The sequence below is a fragment of the Podarcis raffonei genome, chromosome 8 (genome assembly GCF_027172205.1).
Source record: "Podarcis raffonei isolate rPodRaf1 chromosome 8, rPodRaf1.pri, whole genome shotgun sequence".
Lineage (NCBI taxonomy): Eukaryota > Metazoa > Chordata > Lepidosauria > Squamata > Lacertidae > Podarcis > Podarcis raffonei.
Window position 1 is genome coordinate 9184431 of NC_070609.1, and position 26893 is coordinate 9211323.

A 26893-nucleotide genomic window follows, 5' to 3' on the forward strand; every position below is an offset into this window, starting at 1 on the left:
AGAGGTTAGCACGTTCCTAAGATGTCGATACAAACTGGAAAAGGATAAGCAGCGCCTCTTATGGGATAATTTTACCCTTGACCCTAAAACCTGGAAGCTTATTTAATTCTTCAGGACTTACCACCAATGCCTTGTGGCAAAGGGGTTTCCCCTAAGGTGGCCACCTTTTTATTCTGGCCCTGCTCCTGTGCAGCATCCCGGCAGGTGGAAATTCAAAAGGTGAAGCTTTTCCTGAAAAACGGTGGGAAGAGTTTTACCTCTTAAATGTTCTGCAGGCCAGGCTCTTAAAGGCACGGAGCTGGGGTGCAAACCTAATGTATCAAAGGGTGCAAGGAAATTGCACAAAGGAAATAAAACCAAGAGCAGAGAAGCTGTTACTAGTTCTGGACATGGCAGGAGATGCTCACCCAGTTGCCTGGTCCCAGGGAAACAGCGGCAGCAGCAGCTGGAATTTGGCATGAGTTAATCTGATCATTGCAACCACCACATGCCAAGGTATCCACGATGAGGGCCGGCCCTTGATACGGGGTTGGCATTTAAAAAATATATATTATTATTTCAGGAAACTGGGGCGGGCAGAATTTGGTCAGTCAGTCTGGGGCAGTGGGACCAGGCAGGATCCAGAATTTGCTGCCTTTTGAGCTGACAGTACTGGCTGCCAGCCAGTGCAGTTTCATCAGGGACAGCAATGCATTCTGGCAGAAGAGGGGGACCCAGTTCAGTGGGGAAAAGGCAGAGAAGCCCCCCCCCACTGGACCCCAGGAAACCATAGTGGGAACGGACCTCTAACTGAGACCCGGAACTACAGCTCCTACAGTCTTCAACCAGACAACACTGGGGTTGGACAGACCCACTCTATAAACTATAAACTTATTCTTAAGCAGCCTAGGTTTACATCCATGCTTTTAATTCCAGAAATTTGGGGTGGAGGGGGGGGGACAGGAAAGCTGCCGGCATTTGGTCACACGAGAAGTGGACTCTGTACATACTCGGAAGTTATAAATAAGCCATTCTCCCAGACGGGAGCCTTGGCGTTAAAAAAAAAAGGACCCAATTAGGGTTTTTTAGGAGAAGGTTTAAGGCAGGTGAGTAGTGTCGTGATTGGAGTCGGTATGGTCTTAATGTGGATTCAGGTTGTATCGTTCCTGCCTCTTAGCTGCTGTTGTTGGCTCCTGAGAAAGAGAGAGAGAAAGAAAGAAAGAGAGAGAGAGAAAGCCATTGCCTCTAGTTTCCACTTCCTTTCTCTTTGCACGAGGATCCGGGCTGTCATGTTATAGCCGTGTCGGCAGGCGCTCTGTGAAGCCAGGCACCCGTGATAAGTCCTCTGAGGATGGGAGGAAATTGTATGTGTGTGCGCAAAAATCAGCTCTCCCCCTGAGGGGGGTGGCGATGGAGCTGGCAGGGAGGGGTCAGTGAAAAAGGAGTTTGGTCGATCGGATCTTGCGATTTCCGGCAAAAATGGCCCAGCAAACACACCCCCCCCCCCCGGTTTCAGAGTCGCCTTTGCTACTTCTCCCTGAAGGCCCCTTGCCGCTCAACGTGTTGCAATGCTACCGCACAGCTGCGGGCAGGTCAAAGTTTCCAAATTCCGTTTCGAAAATTCAAGCAGGGGTCCTTTGCTTTCACCTCGGGATTGGCTGCTACTCCCCCCCCCCCGCCCCGCTCCTGGGACTTCCACAGCAAGCTTGACTCCAGACACACACAAACATACAGCAGGAAGACGTTTTCTCGCATCACTGCCTCCCCACGCCAGAAAAGCTTTCGCTTGGTCAACTCATGGAATCGTAGAATCTTAAGAGTTGGAAGGGACCCAAGGGTCATCTAGTCTGACCCCCTGCGATGCAGGAATCTCAGCTAAAGAATCCATGATAGATGGCCACCCAACCTCTGTTTAAAAATATCTCCAAGGAAGGAGAGTCCACCGCCTCTGGTAGGAGTCTGTTCCACTGCCGAACAGCTCTTACTGTCAGAAATTATTTTTCCGAATGTTTAGCTGGAATCTCCTTTCTTGTAGCTTGAAGCCACTGGTTCAAGTCCTACCGTCCAGAGCAGGAGAAAACAAGCATGCTCCATCTTCCATGTGGCAGCCCTTAAGATATTTGACGATGGCTATCATATCTCCTCTCAGTCTCCTCTTTTCCAAGCTAAACATACCCAGCTCCTTTAACCATTCCTCATAAGGCCTGGTTTCCAGACCTTTGATCATCTTGGTTTCCCTCCTCTGCCCACTTTCCAGCTTGTCAACATCCCTCTTAAAGTGTGGTGCCCAGACTTGGACACAGCACTCCCAAGTGTAATAGTAATAGTAATTTATTATTTGTACCCTGCCCATCTGGCTGGGTTTCCCCAGCCACTCTGGGCAACTTCCAACAAAGATTAAAAATACATTAAAATGTCACACATTAAAAACTTCCCTGAACAGGGCTGCCTTCAGATGTCTTCTAAATGTCAGGTAGTTGTTTATCTCTTTGACATCGGATGGGAGGGTGTTCCACAGGGCGGGCGCCACTACCAAGAAGGCCCTCTGCCTGGTTCCCTGTAACTTGGCTTCTTGCAATGAGGGAACCGCCAGAAGGCCCTCGGCGCTGGACCTCAGAGTCCGGGCAGAACGATGGGGTGGAGACACTCCTTCAGGTATACTGGGCCGAGGCCGTTTAGGGCTTTAAAGGTCAGCACCAACACCTTGAATTGTGCTTGGAAATGCACTGGGAGCCAATGTAGGTCTTTCAGGACCCGTGTTATATGGTCTCGGCAGCCGCCTCCAGTTACCAGTCTAGCTGCCGCATTCTGGATTAGTTGTAGTTTCCGGGTCACCTTCAAAGGTAGCCCCATGTAGGGCGCATTGCAGTAGTCCAAGCGGGAGATAACTAGAGCATGCACCACTCTGGCAAGACAGTCCACGGGCAGGTAGGGAAGGCAGAATAGAGTGGTATTATTACTCTTCCTCTCCAAGGAAGGAAAGTCCACCTTCTGAGGGAGTCCTTTTTGTGGTCAAACAGCTCTTAGCATCCAACAGCTGTTGTTAAGGGTGCAGAGGCAGGAGCAGCAGGAAAAAGTTGGCAACCTGGGCGTTTGCACCCAGCAAGCCCTAACTCTTAGCTATACTGGGCTTTCCGCAACCCTTGCTGGGAAGACCAGAACTCTTGTTTCTTTCCTTCCCACCTTTTACAGAAGTTTGCTCCTCATGTGGAAGAAACAAGCCACCTAAACGCACCAACAGATGCCTGGAGCTGGGTGGGGTCTTTTTTTGGGGGGGGGAGACAGGAGACAAAAGATATATGCTTTAAAAGAAAAGAAGAAAATGTAGGGAGGGCTTTTGAACGAGATGCGCAGGCCCAGGAGGGGTGGCAGTGTTGGCAGCAGGTCTGAAGAGGCCCGAATCTGCAAAGATCGGATCTTTCCCTTGGATCAGAGGATCCCGCATCCACCCAGGGAGCAGCCGTCTCAAGCTTGTTTGGGGTGTAATTACGTGCCTGGGAGTGGCTGGCACGCTGCCGAAACGGAACTCGGGCCCGCAGGCAGAGGCGGGAACTTGTACGTTTTGTGTAGTCTCTGGGAGATAAGATGGCAGCCCGGGATAGTGCCAGAACGTGCCAGTCGTTCTTGGCAAGGAGGCGTTTGGGACCTCCTGGCCTGGCCAACGCAAAATCCCCTTTCCTCGGAACGCGTTAGGCCAGGGTAATTGCTGCCTCTTCCCCAGCACGCCTGCTCAGGTCGGGCCGCTGTTGAAAGCACAAGCCAGTCGAAAAAAAAGGTTTTAACAAGTTCATTCCAAAATCCACCAATGCAAATGGTTGCGTTATGTTGCTGGAAAAATCCTGTCCAGCTTTCTGTCATTTGGGTGGAAGCAGAAGCTCTGAGGCATGAAGATTATGGCCTTTCCCCTTTTATTTATTCCTTGTACAGTGGTATCTCGGGTTAGATATACTTCAGGTTACAGACGCTTCAGGTTACAGCCTCCACTAACCCAGAAATAGTGCTTCAGGTTAAGAACTTTGCTTCAGGATGAGAACAGAAATCGTGCTCCGGCGGCACGGCGGCAGCAGGAGGCCCCATTAGCTAAAGTGGTGCTTCAGGTTAAGAACAGTTTCAGGTTAAGTACAGACCTCCGGAACGAATTAAGTACTTAACCCGAGGTACCACTGTATCTTAACCAGAAGTATAGTGCCCCTGTACATGGAGGTTCATGCCTACCTGCTTATCATCTGAGGCCCTAAGAAGACTCTTAAAGGTGCAGGGGCCTTTTCTGGAGTGAGAGAAGAAGCTCCAGTTCAGTTCAGCTTCTGCAGTGTTTTAAACCAGGGGTGGGGAAGCTGTGGCCCTCCAGATGTTTTGGGAATCCATCTCATAGTAAACTCTGGCTAGTCACGGTCAGGGATGATGGGAGTTGTAGTCTGACAAGATCTGTAGCCGCAGCAACAGAGGTTTAGGAGATTATGCATGTTGGAACTCAAGTTCACCCAGTGACTGAATTTCAGTAGATCTGGGACAGGTGTTCTTTACACAACACAGTTCCGTTTATGGAATCCATAAGGTGTGGTGATGGCTGCAGGTTTGGACACTTGTAAAAGGGAATTAGATTTATGGAACATAGGTCTCTCGGGGGCTATGAACCCCGATAGCTCCATAGAACCTCCAGTTCAGATTCAGTATATCTCTAAATGCCAGGTGCCAGAGAGGACATTGTCTTGCATGTCCCGCAGTCTTCTGAGAAACAGCTGTCTGTTTGCTGCTGCAACCGCTGAGTGCAAGACTCCATGGACCTTTGGTCTAATCTGGTGTGGCTATTCTGAACTTCTTTTGTAGTTGCTGACCAAGGACATATGGCATTTTTTTGGGGGGGGGAACCCTGCTTTTGGCTGCGGCACCCGCAGGATAGCTGGCATGGGTTGTGAGAACTTGTGGGTTTTCCATCTCAAGACTAAGAGTGGTATACAGTGTCCTTGTTCCATTAGCACGAGGATTTACGCTTGTGCAACTGAACACAGGCACGCCCTCCCAAAACCGGCTTCAGAAGGTGGGGGGAATCCCACGACAGATTTATTGGGGGGGGGGACACGGGGAGGAGGAGAGGGGAGACAGTCCCCACTGTACAAGCAGAAAGCCTTGTGCTAAGGAAACGAGTGACTTAACACTATTTTGGATTCAACCCTCTTTTCACTGGAAATCATAGAATCATAGCGTTGGAAGAGTCTATGCTACAGAGCTGCATAGAGGTCCATTCATTCATTCTTTTATTCACAGAAGCATAGAATGGTAGAGTTGGAAGGGACCTCAGCGGTCATCTAGTCCAACCCCCTGCCGTGCAGGGATCTTTTTGCCCAACGTGGGGCCTGAACCCACGACCCTGAGATTAAGAGTCTCGTGCTCCACTGACGGAGCTATCCCAGATGCGTTTTGTCTATTTGATATATTTATTTGAATCTATTTCTACCCCATCCTTCAGTAGACAGACAGTGGGAAAGACCCCCCACTGAACTCCTGTTGCATATCACCCATCATACTATGAACATGGTTTAGAAAAGTGGCCAGGAATCTGTTGCCCTGCAACTCCCATCGTTCTTCACTGTCAGATATGCTGGCTGGCACTGATGGAGACTGGAGCTCACCAACAACTAGAAGACTGCAGTATAAAAAAATTCCTTCCAGTAGTGCCTTAGAGACCAACTAAGTTTGTTATTGGTATGAGCTTTTGTGTTCATGCACACTTCTTTGGATGCTGCAGGTTCCCCATCCCAGAATCATCATGTCCTGGATTTTTTTCTGCAGTGCTGAGATCCTGACCCACCTCCCACCTGTGGACACAGGGGCCATTCCCTCCATGCCCTCCTTCTGCCCATTTGGTTGGCACGTTGTGTGCTCAGAGGACCTCATTTGGTTCAGAGGCTGCCAGCTACCGATGCCCACACTAGGGATTCATTTCTGGTGAATTGCATCCTCCCCTCTGCCCCCTCCCCCCCAAAAGAGCCTGGTGTGATGATAAAATAGCACGCCTGGAAGTTTCTGCAGAGTATCCGTCCTTCAAACAGCCCCTTGGAACAGGGGGAATTGCTAGTTTCCGACCAGGGCAGTTGGCAAAACAAACAACGGCAGAAGGCTCTGGGGGCGGGTGGGGAGGTAGCAGCGCTGCTTGACTTCCCTGTTTCGACAGAAGTCAAGCCACCCACATTTCCCCAGCGTGACTTAACAGTTGATCCACGTGGAAAGTTTAAGCAGGTGGGCGGACTGGAGCCTGGCTTCCCCAGGGCCTTTCCCTACGGGAAGAATGGCCCCCTAAGTAACCAACTTCTGCTTGCGGTCCAGCTTACTCCCTTCTGTGGTCTGCTTCTTTCCTGGTCCTGCCGCTTCCTGGCCTGCGGCAGCGGCCTTACGCTAGAACTGTGCTGAAAATTCAACGCAAACACCCCTTTATTTCCCCCAACCATTCTGCATCAGTTAACGAGGAAAGAAACGGCACTTTAAAATTATCAGAGGGGAGAGAAGGCTCCCAGTGAAACTCTCAGGTATGCGGTGCAGGGTTCTCGATGCAAGGACTTTTCCTTCTGAGGTGGCACAGAGGGGTTCATGAGTGTCTTTTCATTCTATAAATTGCTGGTCCCTGGGTGCCCATGCGTCAGTCAAAACCCAGGAGAAGACTTCATGGGGGTCAGGAAGTGCGGGCTGCCGAAAATGCTTGCAGGATAGAAAATTGCACCCACTCTGCCACTTTGCAATGATGAAATAGGCTTGAAATCCTGCACCGACCCCAAATTCTAAATAAGTTATAAAGAAAGTGCCCCGAGAATGAAAATGCCACGAGGAATTTGCTCCCGTGAGATGTTACACTGGGCATCAACATGGCTGGCTTAAATAGAAGATTAGACAGAAGCAGAAGACCAGCTGCAGGAATTATCCTGGTCTGTGACCGTAATAAAGTAAATTCATTCATTCAGTTGCAGGATAGCACAAGTAGGCCCTGCTTGCAAGATGCTGGAGCAGATGGTTTTTGGCCTGATCCAGAATAGCTCTTATTATGTTCCTATTGCCAGATCCTTCTTCCGGATACAGAAGCACCGGGAGTATCTGGGTCTATGGAATGCGAAACCCTTGGCTCCCTGTTTACATGAGAAACCTATACGCAGCCTTTTAGTACTTCGCCTCCAAAGTGGCTTAACAAACATACCTAAGCCAGTGCAAATGAACTGAGTTCAGCAGTACACATTCGGAGTAGAAATGGTTAGGAATGCACTGCAAGAGATCAACAGCAGTAGCCACAGAGCTATAAACCCTACAGGCAGAGATTAAATACGGATAAATCCAAAAGACGACAGAGGAGGCCGTTTCTGGTAGCTACCCAGTCTCTATTGATTATCTTGGTGAGTTTGCTGGTTTTTATGGGAAAAGGCTGCCTAGAAACGCCATTCAAGGCTTCATAGTCTTATCCCCATTTTACAGCTGAGGGAAACTGAGGCTGACAGACACCATGAACCACTCACAAGGTCACAAGGACAGTAGATAGAAACCCATCTCATCCTCTTTTCTCTGGAGATGTAACACTGGAAAGTCCCAAAATAGCTTGGGAATTTCCTTAGGGTGATAAGCTGGGGCTGTTCAATGGAGACAGCCTTATCTCTGTCTTTGCAGCTGTAAAACATAAATCCTCAATTTACAAGGGACCACAGCCTCCCTCCGCAAGAGTCATGTGGAAACGAAAAGCGTTGACTGCACCAAACTTTGAAGAAGGGAAGTGGAAGTCTGACAGTCAGGTTTCTTCTGAATACTGCTTTTGGAGCAGCGTTGAGACGGGTGTGTGTGTGTGCTGAGGACTTTCCACTGAGGTACCCCAAGTTAGACTCAAAGAGTCTTGGGCCATCTTAAAGGCTATAATACAATGTACTGTGGCACGAGGTTTTATGGACTCAAGCCCACTTCCTCAGATGCGTGAAATGAAATCTCAGCTGGCAGGTACAGAAAAGAGAAAACTTTGAGGAGGTGGGGAGCTAAACGGCAGGGAGATGCAAAAATTATGGTCGACGATAGCCAGGTTTGATTCTTCATTCTTGGAGATGAGTCAAGTTGAGGGTGTGTATATGTCTTTCGAAAGAACTAGGACCAGGTTTTTATTCTTAATAGAATCATCAGCTGCCTCCTTTCTCTTTGCCACCCTAAAACTCTTGGACTTTTCAGGGCACCTTGATTTGCAGAGCATAGCAGGTAGTACTATTTTATCTCCACACCAGTGAAAAGATTCGGCTGTCGATTTCTACAGATTGCTACTGGTCTGCCACTAAGCTTTTCCACCCCCCTAGTCAGTTGACAACCCAGCAATGATGGCTAGTGATAGAGAATCGCAAGTTCTTCGTTGTATGTTTAATGTTTTGTGATCTGCTATGAGAGCTTATTTGATGAGGATAGAAACAGAAAAGACTACCTTCATTTCTTCTTGGGCAGTTTAGGCCCCTCCTTCTCTGCCTTTGTTGCTGATAAATTTTAAATAATAACATTTAATTCTTACCCTTTCAAATGGGAAACAGCAAATGAGTAGCAGCATATACACCATACCTTTAAAGCACATTCAAAGCATATACCCCCCAAAAAAATAATCCTGGGAATTATAGTTTGCTAAGGGTGCTTGGAATTGGAACTCTGTGCGAAGGTAAACTACAGTTCCCATGATTTTTATTTTTATTTTGCAGGGGGAGGGATGGTCTTTGAATGTGCTTTAAAAAGATGCTGCGTACACAGCCGCCATACCGGCAGATTTTTAAAAATTAAAGAAAGCATCACCCTAACATGCAGACAGGAATTAAGCAAGTGAAACTTTCCCTCCCTACTTGCATTTCCAGGCCAGGAAAATCTTAACATTTCTGTTTGCTAAATTAACTAAATTTCTGCTTGCCAGCCTGCTGTTAATGGGGCAAGAAAGAGATGCGGGCCGTAGAACCAGGAGAAACCGTGAGACAGGGCGCCTGGGAAAAGTTTCCCCAAAACAAGAATTTCTGCTTGCCATGCAGCTATCAAATGTCTCTCTCCTTCCCCCGACTTTTGCTCTGAACTCCACGTTCACTTAAATGCACAATGGGCATACCCTGGGCATTCTCCTTTGCCAAGCACTGCATGCCATATATATTTTTTTTTAAGGGGGTGGAATGATGAAGAAGAAAGGGATCTTTCCCCTTAAACATCACAGTCTTTGTCCTGGAGATGGGAACTTGCAGGGCAGCTGATTTGACCATGTATGTGGGACGAGATGGGATGAGGAGCTGGAGTCAAAGCTTCTTTGATCCTGCGAGGAAGAGAAGCTTAAAAATAGACTCTTCCTGTACCATAAATAGATGCTGTGTCAGTGTCAGACGGCTGCAAATATGGGGCTTCGTTTTGGGGTGTGTCTGTGGCCTGTGGCTGTTCGCTTTCAGAGAGAGTGAGAGAACGCCTGCAGAGGGCTGGAGCTGAACCAGAGAGCCCTGGGTTCAAATCCCCACTCGGATGGAAACTCGCTGGATGGCCAAAGCATCCTTTTTCTCTCTCTTAACCAACCTTACTAGGAAAGCCGCGGCCAGGTTATGGGAAGAAAGTTAGGAAGCCCCTAAGGAAATAAAAAGCACCACTTTACGTCCCATTGCTTTTAAACTCTGGAATGGAAGTCCCAGTCAATTTAGCGCAGAATTTACTTCTGACTAAACACACAGAGGGACGCGGGTGGCGCTGTGGTCTAAACCACAGAGCCTAGGGCTTGCCGATCAGAAGGTCGGTGGTTCGAATCCCTGTGACGGGGTGAGCTCCCATTGCTCAGTCCCTGCTCCTGCCCACCTAAAATGTTCGAAAGCACATCAAAATGCAAGTAGATAAATAGGTACCGCTCCGTTGGGAAGGTAAATGGCGTTTCCGTGCGCTGCTCTGGTTTGCCAGAAGCGGCTTAGTCGTGCTGGCCACATGACCCGGAAGCTGTACGCCGGCTCCCACAGCCAGTAAAGCGAAATGAGCGCCACAACCCCAGAGTCGTCCGCGACTGGACCTAATGGTCAGGGGTCCCTTTACCTTTTTAAACACACAGAGGACCAGATTCCTATGTATAAAGGAACAAGGTCTTGTTGCAGTGTGGCAACCTTGCTTGCCCTCAGTCCCAGGATCTGTGAAATGGGGAGAAGTATAATTTACGTAGCAGGCTCAAATTGTTTCTGAAGTTGCTCTTGACGCAGAAATATGCAGTTAGCCATTTCTGAGTCATGGCAAAGCATGGGGAGGCCCATATAGAGACAGTGGTCATAGGGCAGCCTTTGCCACTGCAGATATTTTTGCCTGTAACTCCTAAGGCTTGGGTGAGTGAAAATTGTACAGTGGTACCTCAGGTGGACGCGGGTGGCGCTCTGGGTAAAACCTCAGTGCCTAGGACTTGCCGATTGTCAGGTCGGCGGTTCGAATCCCCGCGGCGGGGTGCGCTCCCGTCGTTCGGTCCCAGCGCCTGCCGACCTAGCAGTTCGAAAGCACCCCCGGGTGCAAGTAGATAAATAGGGACCGCTTACTAGCGGGAAGGTAAACGGCGTTTCTGTGTGCTGCGCTGGCTCGCCAGATGCAGCTTGTCACGCTGGCCACGTGACCCGGAAGTGTCTTCGGACAGCGCTGGCCACCGGCCTCTTAAGCGAGATGGGCGCGCAACCTCAGAGTCGGACACGACTGGCCCGTACGGGCAGGGGTACCTTTACCTTTACCTCGGGTTAAGTACTTAATTCGTTCCGGAGGTCTGTTCTTAACCTGAAACTGTTCTTAACCTGAAGCACTATTTCTGGGTTAGTGGTGCCTGTAACCTGAAGCGTATGTAACCCGAGGTACCACTGTAGTCCAAAACTTATGAAGTTGGCAAAGGCAGGCATGGGATTTAAATAAGAAATGCATTTACAAGCAGGTTTCCAGAGCTCCTGTTTGGCTCTCGTTTCTGTTATTGATGTACGCATTAGGATGTGGCGTCTTCCTGGAGATCTGGAACCAGAAAGCTGGGATCCACCCAAGCAGTCCCCTCTGGCGTTTCGGATTGCCCATTGCTATTAATTGACTCCACTCTCACATACTTCCGAAATTTGACCCTCCAAAGGCAACAGAATCCTGCCTGGGAACCCGGGCTGGAGTTTGGCATAGCTGCAAAGAAGTGTGGTAGGGTGTGGAAGATGAGGTTGCCAACTTTTTTATCCAGCCCACGCTCCTGTGCTTTTTAACTTGCCACTTGCTTCGCAGGTGTCAGCAGGTGCTGATGCTTATCTGCAGGAGGCGAAAATGCTTGTCCCTGCTGATTTCCATGCATCAAGTGATTTATAAGGGCATAAAGGTAAAGGAAAAGGGGCCCCTGACCATTAGGTCTAGTCGTGACCGACTCTGGGGTTGCGGCGCTCATCTCGCTTTACTGGCCGAGGGATCCGGCTTCCGGGTCATGTGGCCAGCATGACTAAGCTGCTTCTGGCGAACCAGAGCAGCGCACGGAAACGCCGTTTACCTTCCCGCTGGAGCCGTACCTATTTATCTACTTGCACTTTGACGTGCTTTCGAACTGCTAGGTTGGCAGGAGCAGGGACCGAGCAACGGGAGCTCACCCTGTCGCAGGGATTCGAACCGCCGACCTTCTGATCAGCAAGTCCTAGGCTCTGTGGTTTTACCCACAGCGCCACCCGCGTCCCTTATAAGGGCATAGAAGCAGTCTAATCTTGGTTTTTCCCTCTCCCCTGGTCAGTTGGCAACCCTGTGATAACTTAGGGTATCTACATGTCATTGGAACAGGCAAGGGCAGAAGGTCCTATAGTCCGTGGGGTGAGGACACTCCAAATGAGAGGCATCAAAAGTCAATGCCAGCCAGCAAAAATAAATAAATTAAAATGCAGTTAGTTTTATGGATCCCAGCTTCCTCTTCCTTTGCCTTACTTGCAGGTAGGTTTCTGTTGAATGTGGGAGCATTTGAAAATGGTTTGCGGAATAGTAGGAAACCTTAGGGAAATAAGATAATTGTGATATGCTATGATTGAAAATGTAGGGGACGCGGGTGGCGCTGCGAATCCCCGCGACGGGGTGAGTTCCCGCTGCTCGGTCCCTGTTCCTGCCAACCTAGCAGTTCGAAAGCACTTCAAAGTAGAAGTAGATAAATAGGTACCACTCTGGTGGGAAGGTAAACGGTGTTTCTGTGTGCTGCTCTGGTTCGCCAGAAGCGGCTTAGTCATGCTGGCCACATGACCCAGAAGCTGTACGCCAGCCCCCTCGGCCAATAAAGCGAGATGAGCGCTGCAACCCCAGAGTCGGTCACGACTGGACCTAATGGTCAGGGGTCCCTTTACCTTTACCTTATGATTGAAAATGAAGAGTGCGGTATATCAAATACGTTGTGGATAGTCTCTATAGAAATTATGTAAGAAGAAAGTAAGTTAATTGTTGGCAAGGTGTATTACAGTTGTACCTCAGGTTGTATACGCTTCAGGTTACATACGCTTCAGGTTACAGACTCCGCTAACCCAGAAATAGTACCTCGGGTTAAATACTTTGCTTCAGCATGAGAACAGCTCTGGCAGCGCAGCAGCAGCAGGAGGCCCCATTAGCTAAAATGGTGCTTCAGGTTGAGAACAGTTTCAGGTTAAGAACGGACCTCCAGAACGAATTAAGTACTTAACCCGAGGTACCACTGTATTCTTTTGATGACTGTTTGTTTGCTTTTTAATCTCAATAAAGCATTAAAAGTAAAATACAAAGAAAATGGCTTGCGTCAGAGTCCTTAAACTCTAACGCAAGATGAGTGCCTGTATCCTTAAACATTGCACAGACATATAAATTGAACATATAAGCAAATAAACTTTCTCCCACAGAAATAGGGGTGCAGCAGGATTTGGTGCATGTTTACTCTGAAGTAGTCTGTTCAGTCTACATTTAAAGGTGAACTTACCTAATCCACACTGTCTGAAACAATACCTGCATCGAAATTCAGCCGTCCTTTGAAATTCGCAGTGCTCTGAATTTTGCAATGCAGTTCTCCACCCGAGTACAGTGGTACCTCGGGTTACATACGCTTCAGGTTACATACGCTTCAGGTTACAGACTCCGCTAACCCAGAAATAGTGCTTCAGGTTAAGAACTTTGCTTCAGGATGAGAACAGAAATCGTGCTCCGGCGGCGCAGCCGCAGCAGGAGGCCCCATTAGCTAAAGTGGTGCTTCAGGTTAAGAACAGTTTCAGGTTAAGTACGGACCACCGGGTGGAGTTTGCATATCAAATGCCTACATTGGTGAAAATGACAGGAAAAAATAGCGAAAATTGCTTTGCAAAAATGTGTGCGTTAGGCAAAACTGCACACAAAAGTATGTACGGTATATCCAGAGGAAAATGCTGGTGAATTTTCATGAGGACGTACCGTATTTTTCTTTCTATAAGATGCCCCCGCATATAAGACGGCTCCTATTTTTGGGGACTCCAAATTAAGAAAACATCCCTCAGCACTACCCGTGTATAAGACTAGCCCCAATTTTAAACCTAATTTTTTGGTTAAAAAAACCTAGTCTTATACACGGAAAAATACGGTATATATGTAGATAGATATCGCAAACCCCTGTGGAAATGTAGAAAACCAGAGATTATAAAACTGAGAAACTGAGAGGAACCGAAATGGACATATTTGTGCATCCCTACTCAGGAGTCAATTTTGTTGTCTTCATTGGGGCTTACTCTCTGAGCAAGTGTCTTTATGGTGACCGAATCCAGCAGCCCTGTGACCCTCCAAAGCTCAGTTTTGTTTTCCATTCCAATTGTAAGTTCTGTTTTTCATTTCGTTTGTAAATTCCTAACATTCAGCGATTTGCAGCTCAACTCTTGCTGGGATGTTAATCGGGTTGCCGGGGAGTTCAGACGTCGCCTGAAGCTCTTGCAAAGCTTATATTCTCTTGACACCTTCCAAAGGAAGAAATACATACAAACAAACACAAACAACTTAAGACTCCTCTCCTATTCTCTCTGTGCAGAAGGCTACATACCAAAGACACCCTACTCTGTCTACTTTGGGTTCAACTTATCACACATCCGGAAAACCCTTCATGACTCCAGTCTGCTGTACCGTGCTGAACTGAGAATGCGCATCTCTGGAACTGTTCAGGATCAGCGATTGGAGCTCTACCAGGTACGATGGGAAAATGCTATCGGAGTTCAAAGATGCCCACAAGTTGTACCCTCTCGCCTGGAAACTGTTCAGACTGTTTGGAGATGCTTATGGTTATTCGTGGGTGGAAAGAGGAAATTTCTCGGCATATGCTCAGAGGCATTATTTTATTTGCACCCAGGCACAACAGCTGATTTCAAAGACAGGCCCCTGGATCATTGCTAACGATCATTCATTCGTATTAAACCCCAAACAAGAGCAGGGACAATATTGCTTGCATTCTATCCCTGAGAATGAGGGGGGCGGGGTGGGAAGAAATTGAAATTTCTGATTTTGAAATCAAAACGAAGGCACATTTATGCAAATTATGTTCATTTGCCAAAAAAGAGAGAGAAAAAGTATGTATTTGTTTGCCTGAATTAGTCTGGAGTATTTCAGCTGCAGAAATCAAAATATTGTGGGGAAGAGGTGTCTGTAGCGAGGGAACTGGAATCTAGGAATGTTTAGGGAAGCTTTTAATGTTTAATAGGTTATTGTATTTTAATATTCTGTTGGAAGCCGCCCAGAGTGGCTGGGGAAACCCAGCCAGATGGGCGGGGTATAAATACAAAATTATTATTATTATTATTATTATTATTATTATTATTATTATTAATCTCTCGGCATATGCTCAGAGGCATTCTCATATTCACACCCAGGGACGATCCTTGATTTAGACGACAGCTTCTGTGGATTATTTCTAAGGATCATTTATTCATATTAAGTCCCAAACAGGAGTCAGGACAGGATTGTTTGCCTTCTAATATTGACATAGAATTTGGAGGGACTGAATGCCCACTTCATTGTTCCCTTAGCTCTTCTGCAGATGTTGCCCCTGTTCTCCAGTTCTGCCCCAATAACCGGAACCTTGAACTAGAAATTAAGCGTAGCATTTGAATTCAAATTGCTTCAGCACATCGTTCTGTCGAACAATGAACCACTCTGGGTCTTATGTCAGAGATGGAGAGACTGCTTTGTTTACACTTACCCTTTCCGTCCAGGAGCAGATCCACTCAATCAACAGCACTTGGTACTACATGGATGGGCATATGGTGAAGGTGAAGAATGAGAAGGAGTGGCTTTCGTTTGACGTCACCTCCGTCCTCCGGCAGTGGCTTGGAAGTACAGGTAAGCCAGGAAGTGGCTAAAGGTGTGAGCGGGGCAGGGTCCCAGAGTTGATGGCAGCTGGAAAGAGTAATTCGCTTGGGGGAGAGGAAGAATCGCTGTAGGCAGAACAGGATGTGTGACAAAAGAGGACAATGGTTAACCAGGGGTAAAAAGTGGTTTGTTGGAAGGACTGAGCCTAGCCCACCGGAATAACCACAGTTAGTTCTCTGCCAAGTTTGTTGTTGACTCGCAAACCATGCCACCTATAGCACGTCCAAACCCAAATGCCTTGCTGAACTATGGTTTGTTTCGACCCTCGATCCCAGACACCTGCAGGGTTACAAAGGCATTGTTGTTGTTTAGTTGTTTAGCCGTGTCCGACTCTTCATGACCGCATGGACCAGAGCACGCCAGGCACTCCTGTCTTCCACTGCCTCCCGCAGTTGGGTCAAACTCATGCTGGTAGCTTTGAGAACACTGTCCAACCATCTCGTTCTCTGTCGTCCCCTTCTCCTTGTGCCCTCCATCTTTCCCAACATCAGGGTCTTTTCCAGGGAGTCTTCTCTTCTCATGAGGTGGCCAAAGTATTGGAGCCTCAGCTTCACGATCTGTCCTTCCAGTGAGCACTCAGGGCTGATTTCCTTCAGAATGGATAGGTTTGATTTTCTTGCAGTCCATGGGACTCTCAAGAGTCTCCTCCAGCACCATAATTCAAAAGCATCAATTCTTCGGCGATCAGCCTTCTTTATGATCCAGCTCTCATTTCCATACATCACTACTGGGAAAACCATAGCTTTAACTATACGGACCTTTGTTGGCAAGGCGATGTCTCTGCTTTTAAGAGCAACTGAAAAAGAAGCCAAGCGTTGTAGGGCTACAAGTCCCATCATCCATGACCACTGACAATGCTGGTGTGGCTGATGGGAGTCGTAGTCTAACGACATCTGGAAGGCCCCACATTGGCTATCCCTGGCATAGCACATGTCTGGCAGTAGCAGCCAGCTTTCACACAAACAAGCCTGTTTAGATGACATGTGACTTGTTGAACAAACCACAGTTAAAGGAAACCATGGGTTGAACATTATGTGCAAGCCCATCCATTGACAGACATCTCTTCTTCCAGATTCAGGTAGGTAGCCGTGTTGGTCTGACGTAGTCGAAATAAATTAAAAAATTGTCCAGTAGCACCTTAGAGACCAACTAAATTTGTTCTGGATATAAGCTTTCGTGTGCAGTGTGCATGCACATGAAAGCTTATACCCAGAACAAACTTAGTTGCCTCTAAGTCCTAGCTGCTCCTGCAAGGCAGTGCCAAGGTGCTTATTTATCCGGGGACTAGAATCGTGGGGCGACCTCTCCCTGCTTTGCCTTTGTGCCGGAGGTGAGAGGGGGAGAAAAGGGGGTGGGAAAAAACAAAACAATGCCGCAATCCGCTGAGTCGGCACACCACGCCCTGGGCACGCTGCCACAGTGTTTTGGAAGGAGCCAGATCAAAAGTGCACATGCGTCAGGCACACTTGCCATGCGCCACTCCTCGGCTGCATTCTTTGCACAGGTTGCTACTGAAAGGAGAGGAGAGGAACGCAAGGATTGTGATGTTGCAAGCACTAAATTTCTTGCGTCCGGGTGGCCGTCTACCTGCAACTCACCCTCTCTGATCTCAAACCCCTTTTTGCCTTAGTAAGTTGAAGAGGTGACGACAGTTGTCAGCTGCAGGAATGGGTAGAGAAATATTGGGGGTGTGGTGATTTAGAGGAAAGATGGGGGTCATATTGAAGAGAGGGCCACCCCCACTGCCCAGCTTCCGTGTTGGGCAGGGCTGCCCACAGATCAAAGACAGGCTCAGATCTTGCCATGCTTCAAGCGCCATTCTCTATATTTCTTAAAGATACCACACGGAAGTTTTATGTGAGTGCCTTTATGTTTGGGGAGGATGAGCTCGCATTTAAGGCCGAGTTCTTGGGATGAAGGGCAGAATACAAATAAATAATAATAAAATACTCGTGCTTTCAGAAACAACATGCAGACCAAAACACAGCCGCCGTCGTTTTAAATTTTGCACTCCTCCAGATTTCGCAGGGCAGTTTCCCCAGCCACGTAACAATCGCAGAAATAGATAGATGTGCTAAGGTGACGTAGTGTGTGGGTACATTGCTGAAAACAGCTTGGGGAAAAAGTGTGTCGTATTAGGTGGAAATCGTTCAGCAGAAATAAGCACGTCGGACAAAATTGCACATGGAATTGTGTGTATTGGGAGAATTTTGTATTAAAATGCTAATGTAGTCTCATTAGGACTTTTAAAAAAACTGATTTGGAAATCTGGAGAACTGAATTTCAGATTGTATTCCTGTCACAGATGTTAATGTTCCTATCTACGTGTTTGCAACTTTTTTTTTTAAAGGCCACCTCCTTAATCAGACACCCAAAACTTTGTATAAAGATTGGGGGTCAGGGAGGAGCAACCAACAGACATTGTCTGCAGCCAACTTCCGCTTCTGAATTGTTCTCCCATACACACATGGGCTGGGCTCCGGAGAAGAAAGGCGCACTTGGATTTAATGCAGCAAATGCCTGTCTTCACCTTTGGGCCCCTGTTGCATGTGCCTCCAGGGTTGCGGGTTCAAATCCTTCCCCCGCTCCTGCTGGGGCCTATGAACACGGCACCCCAAAATCCACATTGTTTGTATTTCAGAGCCTCTGGGAAGATTTCGCCTCAGCTCCCACTGTACCTGTGAAAGCGGTGTGGAGGAACTGAAAGTGGAAGTTGAAGGTAAGAGTTAAGGAATGGGATCAGTGTCCTGGTTTTCCAGGGACGGCTCTCCATCCCTGTTTCGATCCCGGAACGTCCCTATTTCCCCTGCCAGGGCTGTCAGTGAAAAATGGGGATAAAAAAATGGGAGGGGTTGAGGAGGGTCAGTTGTGGGGGGAAGTGAGAATTGTGGAATGGCAGAGTTGGAAGGGAACCCAAAGGTCATCCAGACCAACCCCCTGAAATGCAAGGAAATAGGAAATGTCCCTATGTTGTAGGGTTTACATCTAATGCCTGTAGTGCCAGCTTTATTTATTGATTTAAATTCATGGCCCGTCCTTCACCCTTGAAAGTGAGCCATGGCTCCTAGCCCTGATGGCTATAAATTGCCTCCACGGTTTGAGGCAACAGTGTTTCTGAATACCAGTCGTTGTGAATCGCAGGAGGGGAGAGATCTCTTGTGCTCGGATCCTGCGGGCATCCGTCCGGCCACTGTGAGAACAGGAGGCTGCTGGATGAGGTGGGAAACAAGGCCAGATCTTTCAGGCTTTTCTCATGCTCTCAGGCCCCGCCAAAGGCTTTCTTCGGTCCCTGTCTGGCATCTCCCTCGTCACTTGCCTGTCAACAACTGGTAAGCGCAGGCTCGGCGGATTCCGCCTTCAGGACGAGACTTGCCTCCTTCTGGGAATCGGGCCTAGAGAACTTCCTCATCCTCCTGACACACATATCTGCCATACCTTCTGCCCAGGGTGGGGTTGTGGGTGGGGGGTGCCGTGCCAGTTCCGGCGACACTTTCGTCACATGACTCAGCTCGATGGGAACCTCCTCTAGGGGGCAGCGCGAAGCACGAGCACCCACAACACACACACACGCACCTTGCACACACAAACTAGCACACACCCGCTGCGTTTCGTCAGCTAAAAATAGGCTGCCGTGCTGACAGCAAACAGCTTCACCATCGGATCGCAGAAAGGGTGGTTCTGTCGTGCTTCTGGCGGCTGGCACGCTTCAGAATTTCAGAACGCTTCCCTTCCTCAAGGCACCTTTCCCCACAGTTGCTTCACACCTGCGCACCTGACTCACTTTACTTTCAGCAAACATAAGAGTTGGCGTTTTCCCGTCTCTCAGGGGTGCCTCATATATCTGCTGTGCCCATGTTTTTTGGGCTGTGGGTATGCACCTGGCTATAGGGAGGCAAGCGGTGACTCTGGAGCAGGGGTCGGCAACGTGTGGCCCATGGGCTGGATGCGGCCCACGAAGACCGTTTTACCGTCCCACGAGCCGCCCCCGAACCAAGCTGCCCATTCGGCGAGTCCCCCCCCCCACGCCACGCTAAACCGGCAGAGCGCAGCACAGGGACTCGCCGAGTGCCACTGGAAATCGCGTCTGCGCATTCACAGGTACCGGAAATCTGTGCAGGCACGATTTTTGGCGTCTGGGCACGCACAGAAGCAATTTCCGGTGCCACGGACATGCGCAGACGCAATTTCCAGCGTCACGCTGCGCCGGTCTGGCCCACAGACGATCTCCGCGGGAGTGATCCGGCCCATGGCCAGTAAGCCTTGCCGACCCCTGCTCTGGAGGGTAGGACTCGGACCAAGGCTTCATGTTACAAGAAGGGAGATTCAAACTTTCTGACAGTAAGAGCTGTTCAGCAGGGGAACAGACTCCCTCAGGAGGTTTGGACTCTCCTTAGAGGTTGGACGGCCATCTGTCATGGATGCTTTAGCTGAGATTCCTTCACTGCAGGGGGTTGGGCTAGATGACCCCAGGGTCCCTTTCCAACTCTACGATTCTATGACTCACACAGGGGTGCGGTGGGCAGCCTCTTTGGCAAATGGCTGCTTTTTGGCTCACAAGAGCCTCCAAAGCAGTTTAGGAACGACTGCCTTCCCACTTCTGGGCCAATGGGATAGGCAAACCCAGCTCCTTAGCACTCAGCATTTAATTCCCATCACCTATCCAACATGGGAGGGACGCGGGTGGCACTGTGGGTTAAACCACAGAGCCTAGGACTGCCGATCAGAAGGTTGACAGTTCGAATCCCCGCGACGGGGTGAGCTCCCGTTGCTCAGTCCCTGCTCCTGCCAACCTAGCAGTTCGAAAGCACGTCAAAGTGCAAGTAGATAAATAGGTACTGCTCTGGCGGGAAGGTAAACGGCGTTTCCGTGCGCTGCTCTGGTTCGCCAGAAGCGGCTTAGTCATGCTGGCCACATGAGCCAGAAGCTGTCTGCGGACAAACGCCGGCTCCCTGGGCCTATAGAGCGAGATGAGCACCGCAGCCCCAGAATTGTCCCCGACTGGACCTAATGGTCAGGGGTCCCTTTACCTTTACCTTTATCCAACATGGGCAGCAGAGTGAAGTCAGCGCACCTGACCCCCTTCAGGGTCCTTGGACACCCTCTTCCTCCACAATCACCCCCATCACCCCCCCCCCCACATTCCTGATCCCGGTGGGCATCACATAAGGATGCTGGCATAAAGAAACAAGCCAAGTCAGTAGGGCAGCACAGCCTTCGCCCACGTGCAGCTGCTCTCCTGATTTTAGTGCCCCCATATATACCTAATTCGAAATATAAACAACAATAAAGCACAAAGTAAAATTTCATTTTCCGAGATGAAACGGAATCTACAGTAAGATGGAAAACAATGTTTATTTTTGTAGACTTCCACTTCCTTTACATTTGAATTTTTCCTCTCTCTGACTTTTTCTAATGGCACAGTCAGATCCTCAAAGCTAATCTTACGCAACACGTCTGCGTCTATACTTAGTAGAGAGAAGGCACCCAGCTTGCCTTGTTGCATAGTCGTCCTGTTGGGGTTTCTAATTGACTTCCGTTGAGAAACCCAGCTCTCGGCTGAGCAGCTTGTGGCCATTAATGTGGGGGGGGGGGGATCTGGCCATGGGAAATTTCTGCGATGCCCTGAGCACATGCTTATTTTGCTTAACGGTTCATTGAGAGCTCTGCCCCCACCAAGGAAGAGGAATGGTCAGGAGACCAAGAAGGCTTCCCAAAAGGAGGGTTAGGGGATGGGAGCAGCGTCAGTGAGGGCTTTGGCCTAGGAAGAGTCTGGTGTGGTAAATGGCATTCCAGTCAGTGCTGCTGGAGGGTATTTTCCCTGCCTGCCCAGTTCCCGTTCCCCAGCCACGCCGTCAGAAGCTGGTACTCAGGGAAACATTTGATCGATCTGATTTATAAAGCGCCTTCACCCTTATTATTATTTTATTCATGCGCTTCTAAAGGGTGGCGCTGTGGGTTAAACCACAGAGCCTAGGACTTGCCGATCAGAAGGTCGGCGGTTCGAATCCCCGCGACGGGGTGAGCTCCCGTTGCTCGGTCCCTGCTCCTGCCAACCTAGCAGTTCGAAAGCACCTCAAAGTGCAAGTAGATAAATAGGTCCGGCGGGAAGGTAAACGGCGTTTCCGTGCGCTGCTCTGGTTCGCCAGAAGCGGCTTAGTCATGCTGGCCACGTGACCCGGAAGCTGTACGCTGGCTCCCTCGGCCAGTAAAGCGAGATGAGCGCCGCAACCCCAGAGTTGGCCACGACTGGACGTAATGGTCAGGGGTCCTTTACTAAAGGTGCCACCGCAAAGTGTTTCACATATGGCAGCATCCAGATGGTTTGAAAACAAAATAAAGCTCGTGCAACACGTCTAACGAATTCTTGTCTGTTTCCAGGCACCAAATTAAGGAGGGGTGATCAGCAAGGGATCAGCCAGGCGAAACAGCAGCCCCCCTATCTTCTGGTGATGGCGATGCCCCCCGAGCGGGCAGACCACCTGCAAAACCGCCGGCAAAAGCGAGCGGCAGGCATGGACTATTGCAGCCAGTGAGTGGCTTCTGGGTTTTTTTGTGTGGGACTCTTTCGCTGTTGAGAGCCTCTTGGGCTATAAAGTGGGGTGACAGCTCAGCTGGTAAAGCATGAGATTCTTAATCTGATGTTCATGGGTTCAAGCCCCACGTTAAGCAAAAAGATTCCTGCATTGAAGGGGGTTGGACTAGATGGCCGCTGAGTTCCCTTCCAATTCTACAGTTCTATTCTTCTATGAATGAATGAATGAATGAATGCACTTCTATGTAGCTCTTTAGCCAAAAAGACTTCTTACAAAAATCAGCGTTAAGACAGTCCCCGCCCTAAGGCTTACAATCTAAAAACACATCCTCCTCATCATTGTTTATTAAATTTATATGCCACCCTTCATCCTAAGTTTACAGGGTGGTTTAAAATATTAACAAAACAAAAATGAATACCATGATAACAAACAAAAGCAATATTTATTAAATTTAGAGACCGCCCTTCATCCTAAGATCACAGGGTGGTTTACAATATAAAAACACAAACATGAATACCATAATGACAAACCAAAACAACAATGCATCCATAGTTTAAAAGGCCATGGGTAGTTTAATTAGCGTGGGAGAAGAGGAATGTTTTTGCCTGGCACCTAAATATATGTAAGGTGCCAGGCAAGACTACCTGGAGAGAGAATCCCACAAATGGGGCCACCACAGAAAAGGCCCATTCTCGTGTTGCCACGCTCCAGATCGCTTGTGGAGGAGGCACACGAAGAAGGGCCATGGAGCAGGATGAATTTCCCACTGCACTCCTGGCTGGGTTTCAGGATCTGTGGTTTTGCGGCAGCTAGACTGGTGACTGGGAGCGGCTGCCGAAACTATATAACACCGGTCCTGAAAGACCTACATTGACTCCCAGTACGTTTCCAAGCACAATTCAAAGTGTTGGTGCTGACCTTTAAAGCCCTAAACTAAGGATACCAGATTTTTTTCAATGAATCCAGGGACACTTTTCAACTTCAGTCGGAATGATAGTGGAAATGATAGGAGACTGATTTATAAATTCGGGGACTGTCCCCTGGAAATGGGGACGTTTGGTAACCTTACTCCTAAACAGCCTTGGCCCAGTATTCTCAAAGAAAAGTCTCCACCCCCATCGTTCTGCCCGGACACTTTGGTCCAGCTCCGAGGGCCTTCTGGCGGTTCCCTCCTTGCGAGAAGTGAGGCTACAGGGAACCAAGCAGAGGGCCTTCTTGGTAGTGGCACCCGCCCTGTGGAACACCCTCCCACCAGATGTCAAGGAAATAAACAACTATCTGATTTTTAGAAGACATCTGAAGGCAGTCCTGTTTAGGGAAGTTTTTAATGTTTGATGTTTTATCGTGTTTTTTAATATTCTGTTGGAATATTAGAGTGGCTGGGGAAACCCAGCCAGATGGGTGGGGTATAAATAAATAATAATAATACAGTGGTACCTCGGGTTACATACGCTTCAGGTTACAGACTCCGCTAACCCAGAAATATTACCTCAGGTTAAGAACTTTGCTTCAGGATGAGAACAGAAATTGTGCTCTGGCGGCACGGCAGCAGCGGGGGGCCCCATTAGCTAAAGTGGTGCTTCAGGTTAAGAACAGTTTCAGGTTAAGAACGGACCTCCGGAACGATTTAAGTACTTAACCTGAGGTACCACTATAATTATTATTATTATTATTATTCTCTCAACTCTTATTGGGTTCTTCCGCTCCAGGTCACCAGAGGAGAAGAACTGTTGCGTGAGGCCCTTGTACATCGACTTCCGCAAGGACTTAAAGTGGCGGTGGATCTCACAACCCAAGGGCTACTATGCCAACTTATGCATGGGTGCCTGCCCCTATCTCTGGAGCGTGGACACTCAGTACAGCCAGGTGAGGACGTAAAAAGCTCCTCAGCCCCCCTCTCCCGAAAAGGCTTCTGACTCTCACCCCATCTCACCCCACTTCCTCACACACAACCCTCCTTTGGGCTTTGTTTTGAAGCATTCCAAAAACTGCTTTAAAAAAATCTCAAAAGCAGGAAAAGGAAAGCAACAGAACGGTTTCATAGAAACAGATGCAAAGACAGAATTCGGCAATGAACTGTTCTTCTGGGTCAGAGAAAGCCTGGGGGGGAAATATAACTCTCTACAAGGCATCTGGAAGCAACTGGTAGCCAATTCTTTGAGGATGGCAGGTGGGAAGGGCATTCGATAGGCCGGGAGAAACGACAGAAAATGCCACTGTCCTGTGATGTGCTTTGCTGCAATAAAAATGACCGTATTTTTTGCTCTATAAGACTCACTTTTTCCCTCCTAAAAAGTAAGGGGAAATGTGTGTGCGTCTTATGGAGCGAATGCAGGCTGCGCAGCTATCCCAGAAGCCAGAACAGCAAGAGGGATTGCTGCTTTCACTGCGCAGCGATCCCTCTTGCTGTTCTGGCTTCTGAGATTCAGAATAATTTTTTCTTGCTTTCCTCCTCCAAAAACTAGGTGCGGCTTGTGGTCTGGTACGTCTTATAGAGTGAAAAATACGGTACTCGTGCAGTGCCATGAGTGAAACTTGGCAGCCATTATAAACGTGACCTCTGCTTTCCTGAAAACTTGGCCTCCTGCTCCCTAGGGTGATCAATCCGCCTTGTTACCTTTCCAGAGACGTATTTTCTTATTTTGTTTCGATAGGTCCTGTCTCTGTACACCCAACACAACCCATCTGCCTCAGCCGCGCCCTGCTGCGTCCCATACGAGCTCGAGCCATTGGGGATTGTGTACTACGTCGGCCGCCAAGCCAAGGTGGAGCAGCTTTCCAACATGGTGGTCAAATCCTGTCAATGCAGCTGAGAGAAAAGTACTTGTGGACTTGGGATGTCTCTTCTGGGCGAGTTGGAATTAAAAAATAAATCAATCTGAGCGGGGAAGGAGTCAGGACTGGAGAGGGACACAGACTCCCCTTCCCCTCTAACAAAATCTTTTTCCAAAACAAAAAAACAAAAACAATAAAAACCCTCATTTGGTGAGATTTATTATTATTTTGTGAATTTATGGGGTGTTTTTGTTTTTGCAGGGGGGGGCAGGCGTTGAGAATCTATCAATTCCTTTTAATTATTTTGCTTTGTGTATTAAGAGAGAATTATTTAAAGAGGTTATCTCTTCCTTGCCCTGCTGCCCTACCCGGCTCGCCCTGTACCCAAATCAATAATTTGCTATTTTATGGGAGTTGTGGGGGGGAGGGGGGGAGGAAGAAGAAAAAAAAGAGAGCCTCATTTTCCTGCCATAAAGAATGTGTTGAAAAAATGAGCTGGCCCTTGAATTTCCAACACTGGCAGAAGGAAAGGCGTGGCAGGGCATCCGAAACGCTCTCTGCAAGAGTGCGGGGAAGTCTAGCTCTGGCCGAGGAATGCAAAATGAGTCAAAAGCAGCGAAGGGCGCAGGGTGCCAGGGATAAGATTTCAGTCGGTCAGAACTGCTGCCCTCCAGACGGTACGAAAGTGCACAATGCCAGGGTCGCCGGACGACGCCCGGCTCACCTGAAGGATGCCCAGGAAGATGGCAGAGCGGAACTCCGCCCACTCTCAGAGAGCCCTGCCCACACATCGGTTGACCCCGCCTCTCTCCACCTGACCGCTGGCTGCCGATTGGTAGGCCTCTTCCCTGCTCAGCTGTGACTCTGACCTCTGTCTCCTTCCTCGTGTGTTCTGCACAAAGACATCTACAACAGGTGGGAGCAGGCAAGGAATAGCCAAGCGATGGGGAGCAAGTGAATTCTCCCTCTAACTGCTGGTCTGTGCCTTCTGGTGACTTTGCTCCTCTGCCAACTGCTGGCTTACCAGCTGAAAGAAGAAGGGGTGGCACAGAAATGGGCGACACAGTCTGCGGGCACCTCTAGACAGATCTTTCTTTTTTTGGTGATCCGCTGTATTCTGCAACATGCCTTTGGAACAATAATAGTGTATTTAGACTGGCCCGTTCACAAACCCTCCCGCTTTTATTAGCTGTTCTGCTAGGCGTCTCTAGAGCAACAGAAGCGGGACGAAAAAGGGGTCTTAAAAAGTTACAAGATTTCGGCAGGAAGTTACAGGACATGCACAGATGGAAAACGACGCAGTGTGACTGCCCTGAAACATTTGCAGACACAAACAGCATCGAAAGCAAGAATCACACATAACTGCTACCCAGATAACCACCTCAGGATTGCAGAAGGAACGAGGATGTTCAGGAGGTTCCTGGATTTCTTGTTTTTTTGGGGGGGCAGGGTATGTATGCACTCATTCCGTGCCAAGTTAGCCATGGGGGTGGAGGGAGGGAGGGGGCTGTTGCAGGGCCAGTGGTGGGAAATTGGATGCCACTGTCATTTCTGAGTGTTATATTAAATAAAATTTTTCTCACCTGGATCTCCAGACTGCAAAGATTTGTTCTGCGAGGAATGTTCGTTGCTTTCCTACAGCTGTAGCTAAAATCCAGCTGCTCCTTTCTCCTTCCTTCCAGTTTTAACCAGCTAGACTGTTCCTCCCGGTATCTTAGAGTTAAGAAGGGGTTTTAGGGTCAGGGGGAAGAGAGGGGATTGAGATCAATTGCCCCCCACCCCCCAAAAAATCCCAGAATGTGGATTAATAAACTAATAAAGTAGAGCAGTGGCAGCTTTGGGGGAAACTAGGTGCTTCGCATGCACACAATTATAGCTCAGTTGGTAGAGCCTGAGGCTCTTAATCTCAGGGTCGTGGGTTCGAGCAAAAGATTCCTGCATTGCAGGGGGTTGGACTAGATGACCCTCGTGGTCCCCTCCAACTCTACAATTCTGTGGGTCTATCAGTCTTACAGAACGTTGCCCCAAGAGGGACACAGCCACTGTCTTTGACACCTTTGAACAAAGAGGACTGGACAAATTCTAAGGCTGTTTAGCTGTGCGAAACTGTATAATACAGAGGCAGTAGACCCTTTTCTTACCAGTTATTAGGACAAATGAAATGGGGGCTTTGCCTTTCGGGCCCTGCCTGCGAGGTTCCCAGGGGCGGATAGATAATGATAATAATAATAATAATTTATTATTTATACCCCGCCCATCTGGCTGGGTTTCCCCAGCCACTCTGGGTGGCTTCC

The 26893-nt window shown here is 48.7% G+C and overlaps 1 protein-coding gene across 1 annotated transcript; it reads left to right on the forward strand.

Moving 5' to 3' along the window:
- Window positions 1-1243: 1243 nt before the first annotated feature.
- On the forward strand, window positions 1244-24825 carry TGFB1 (transforming growth factor beta 1). Its single transcript, XM_053397792.1, has 7 exons — window positions 1244-1343; window positions 13961-14115; window positions 15135-15261; window positions 17933-18010; window positions 21670-21820; window positions 23534-23690; window positions 24479-24825. The coding sequence occupies exons 2-7, from the start codon at window positions 14068-14070 to the stop codon at window positions 24635-24637; spliced, it is 720 nt and encodes a 239-aa protein (XP_053253767.1). The 5' UTR covers window positions 1244-1343; window positions 13961-14067; the 3' UTR covers window positions 24638-24825.
- The last annotated feature ends 2068 nt before the right edge of the window (window positions 24826-26893 follow it).

What these genes read in the sequence shown, in the direction of transcription:
- TGFB1 (XM_053397792.1), top strand. Translation starts at nt 14,068, where the DNA reads ATGCGCATCTCTGGAACTGTTCAGGATCAGCGATTGGAGCTCTACCAG. An exon ending in AGCGATTGGAGCTCTACCAG is followed by an intron (nt 14,116 to 15,134) that starts GTACGATGGGAA and finishes CTTTCCGTCCAG; the next exon opens with GAGCAGATCCACTCAATCAA. An exon ending in ACTGAAAGTGGAAGTTGAAG is followed by an intron (nt 18,011 to 21,669) that starts GTAAGAGTTAAG and finishes GTCTGTTTCCAG; the next exon opens with GCACCAAATTAAGGAGGGGT.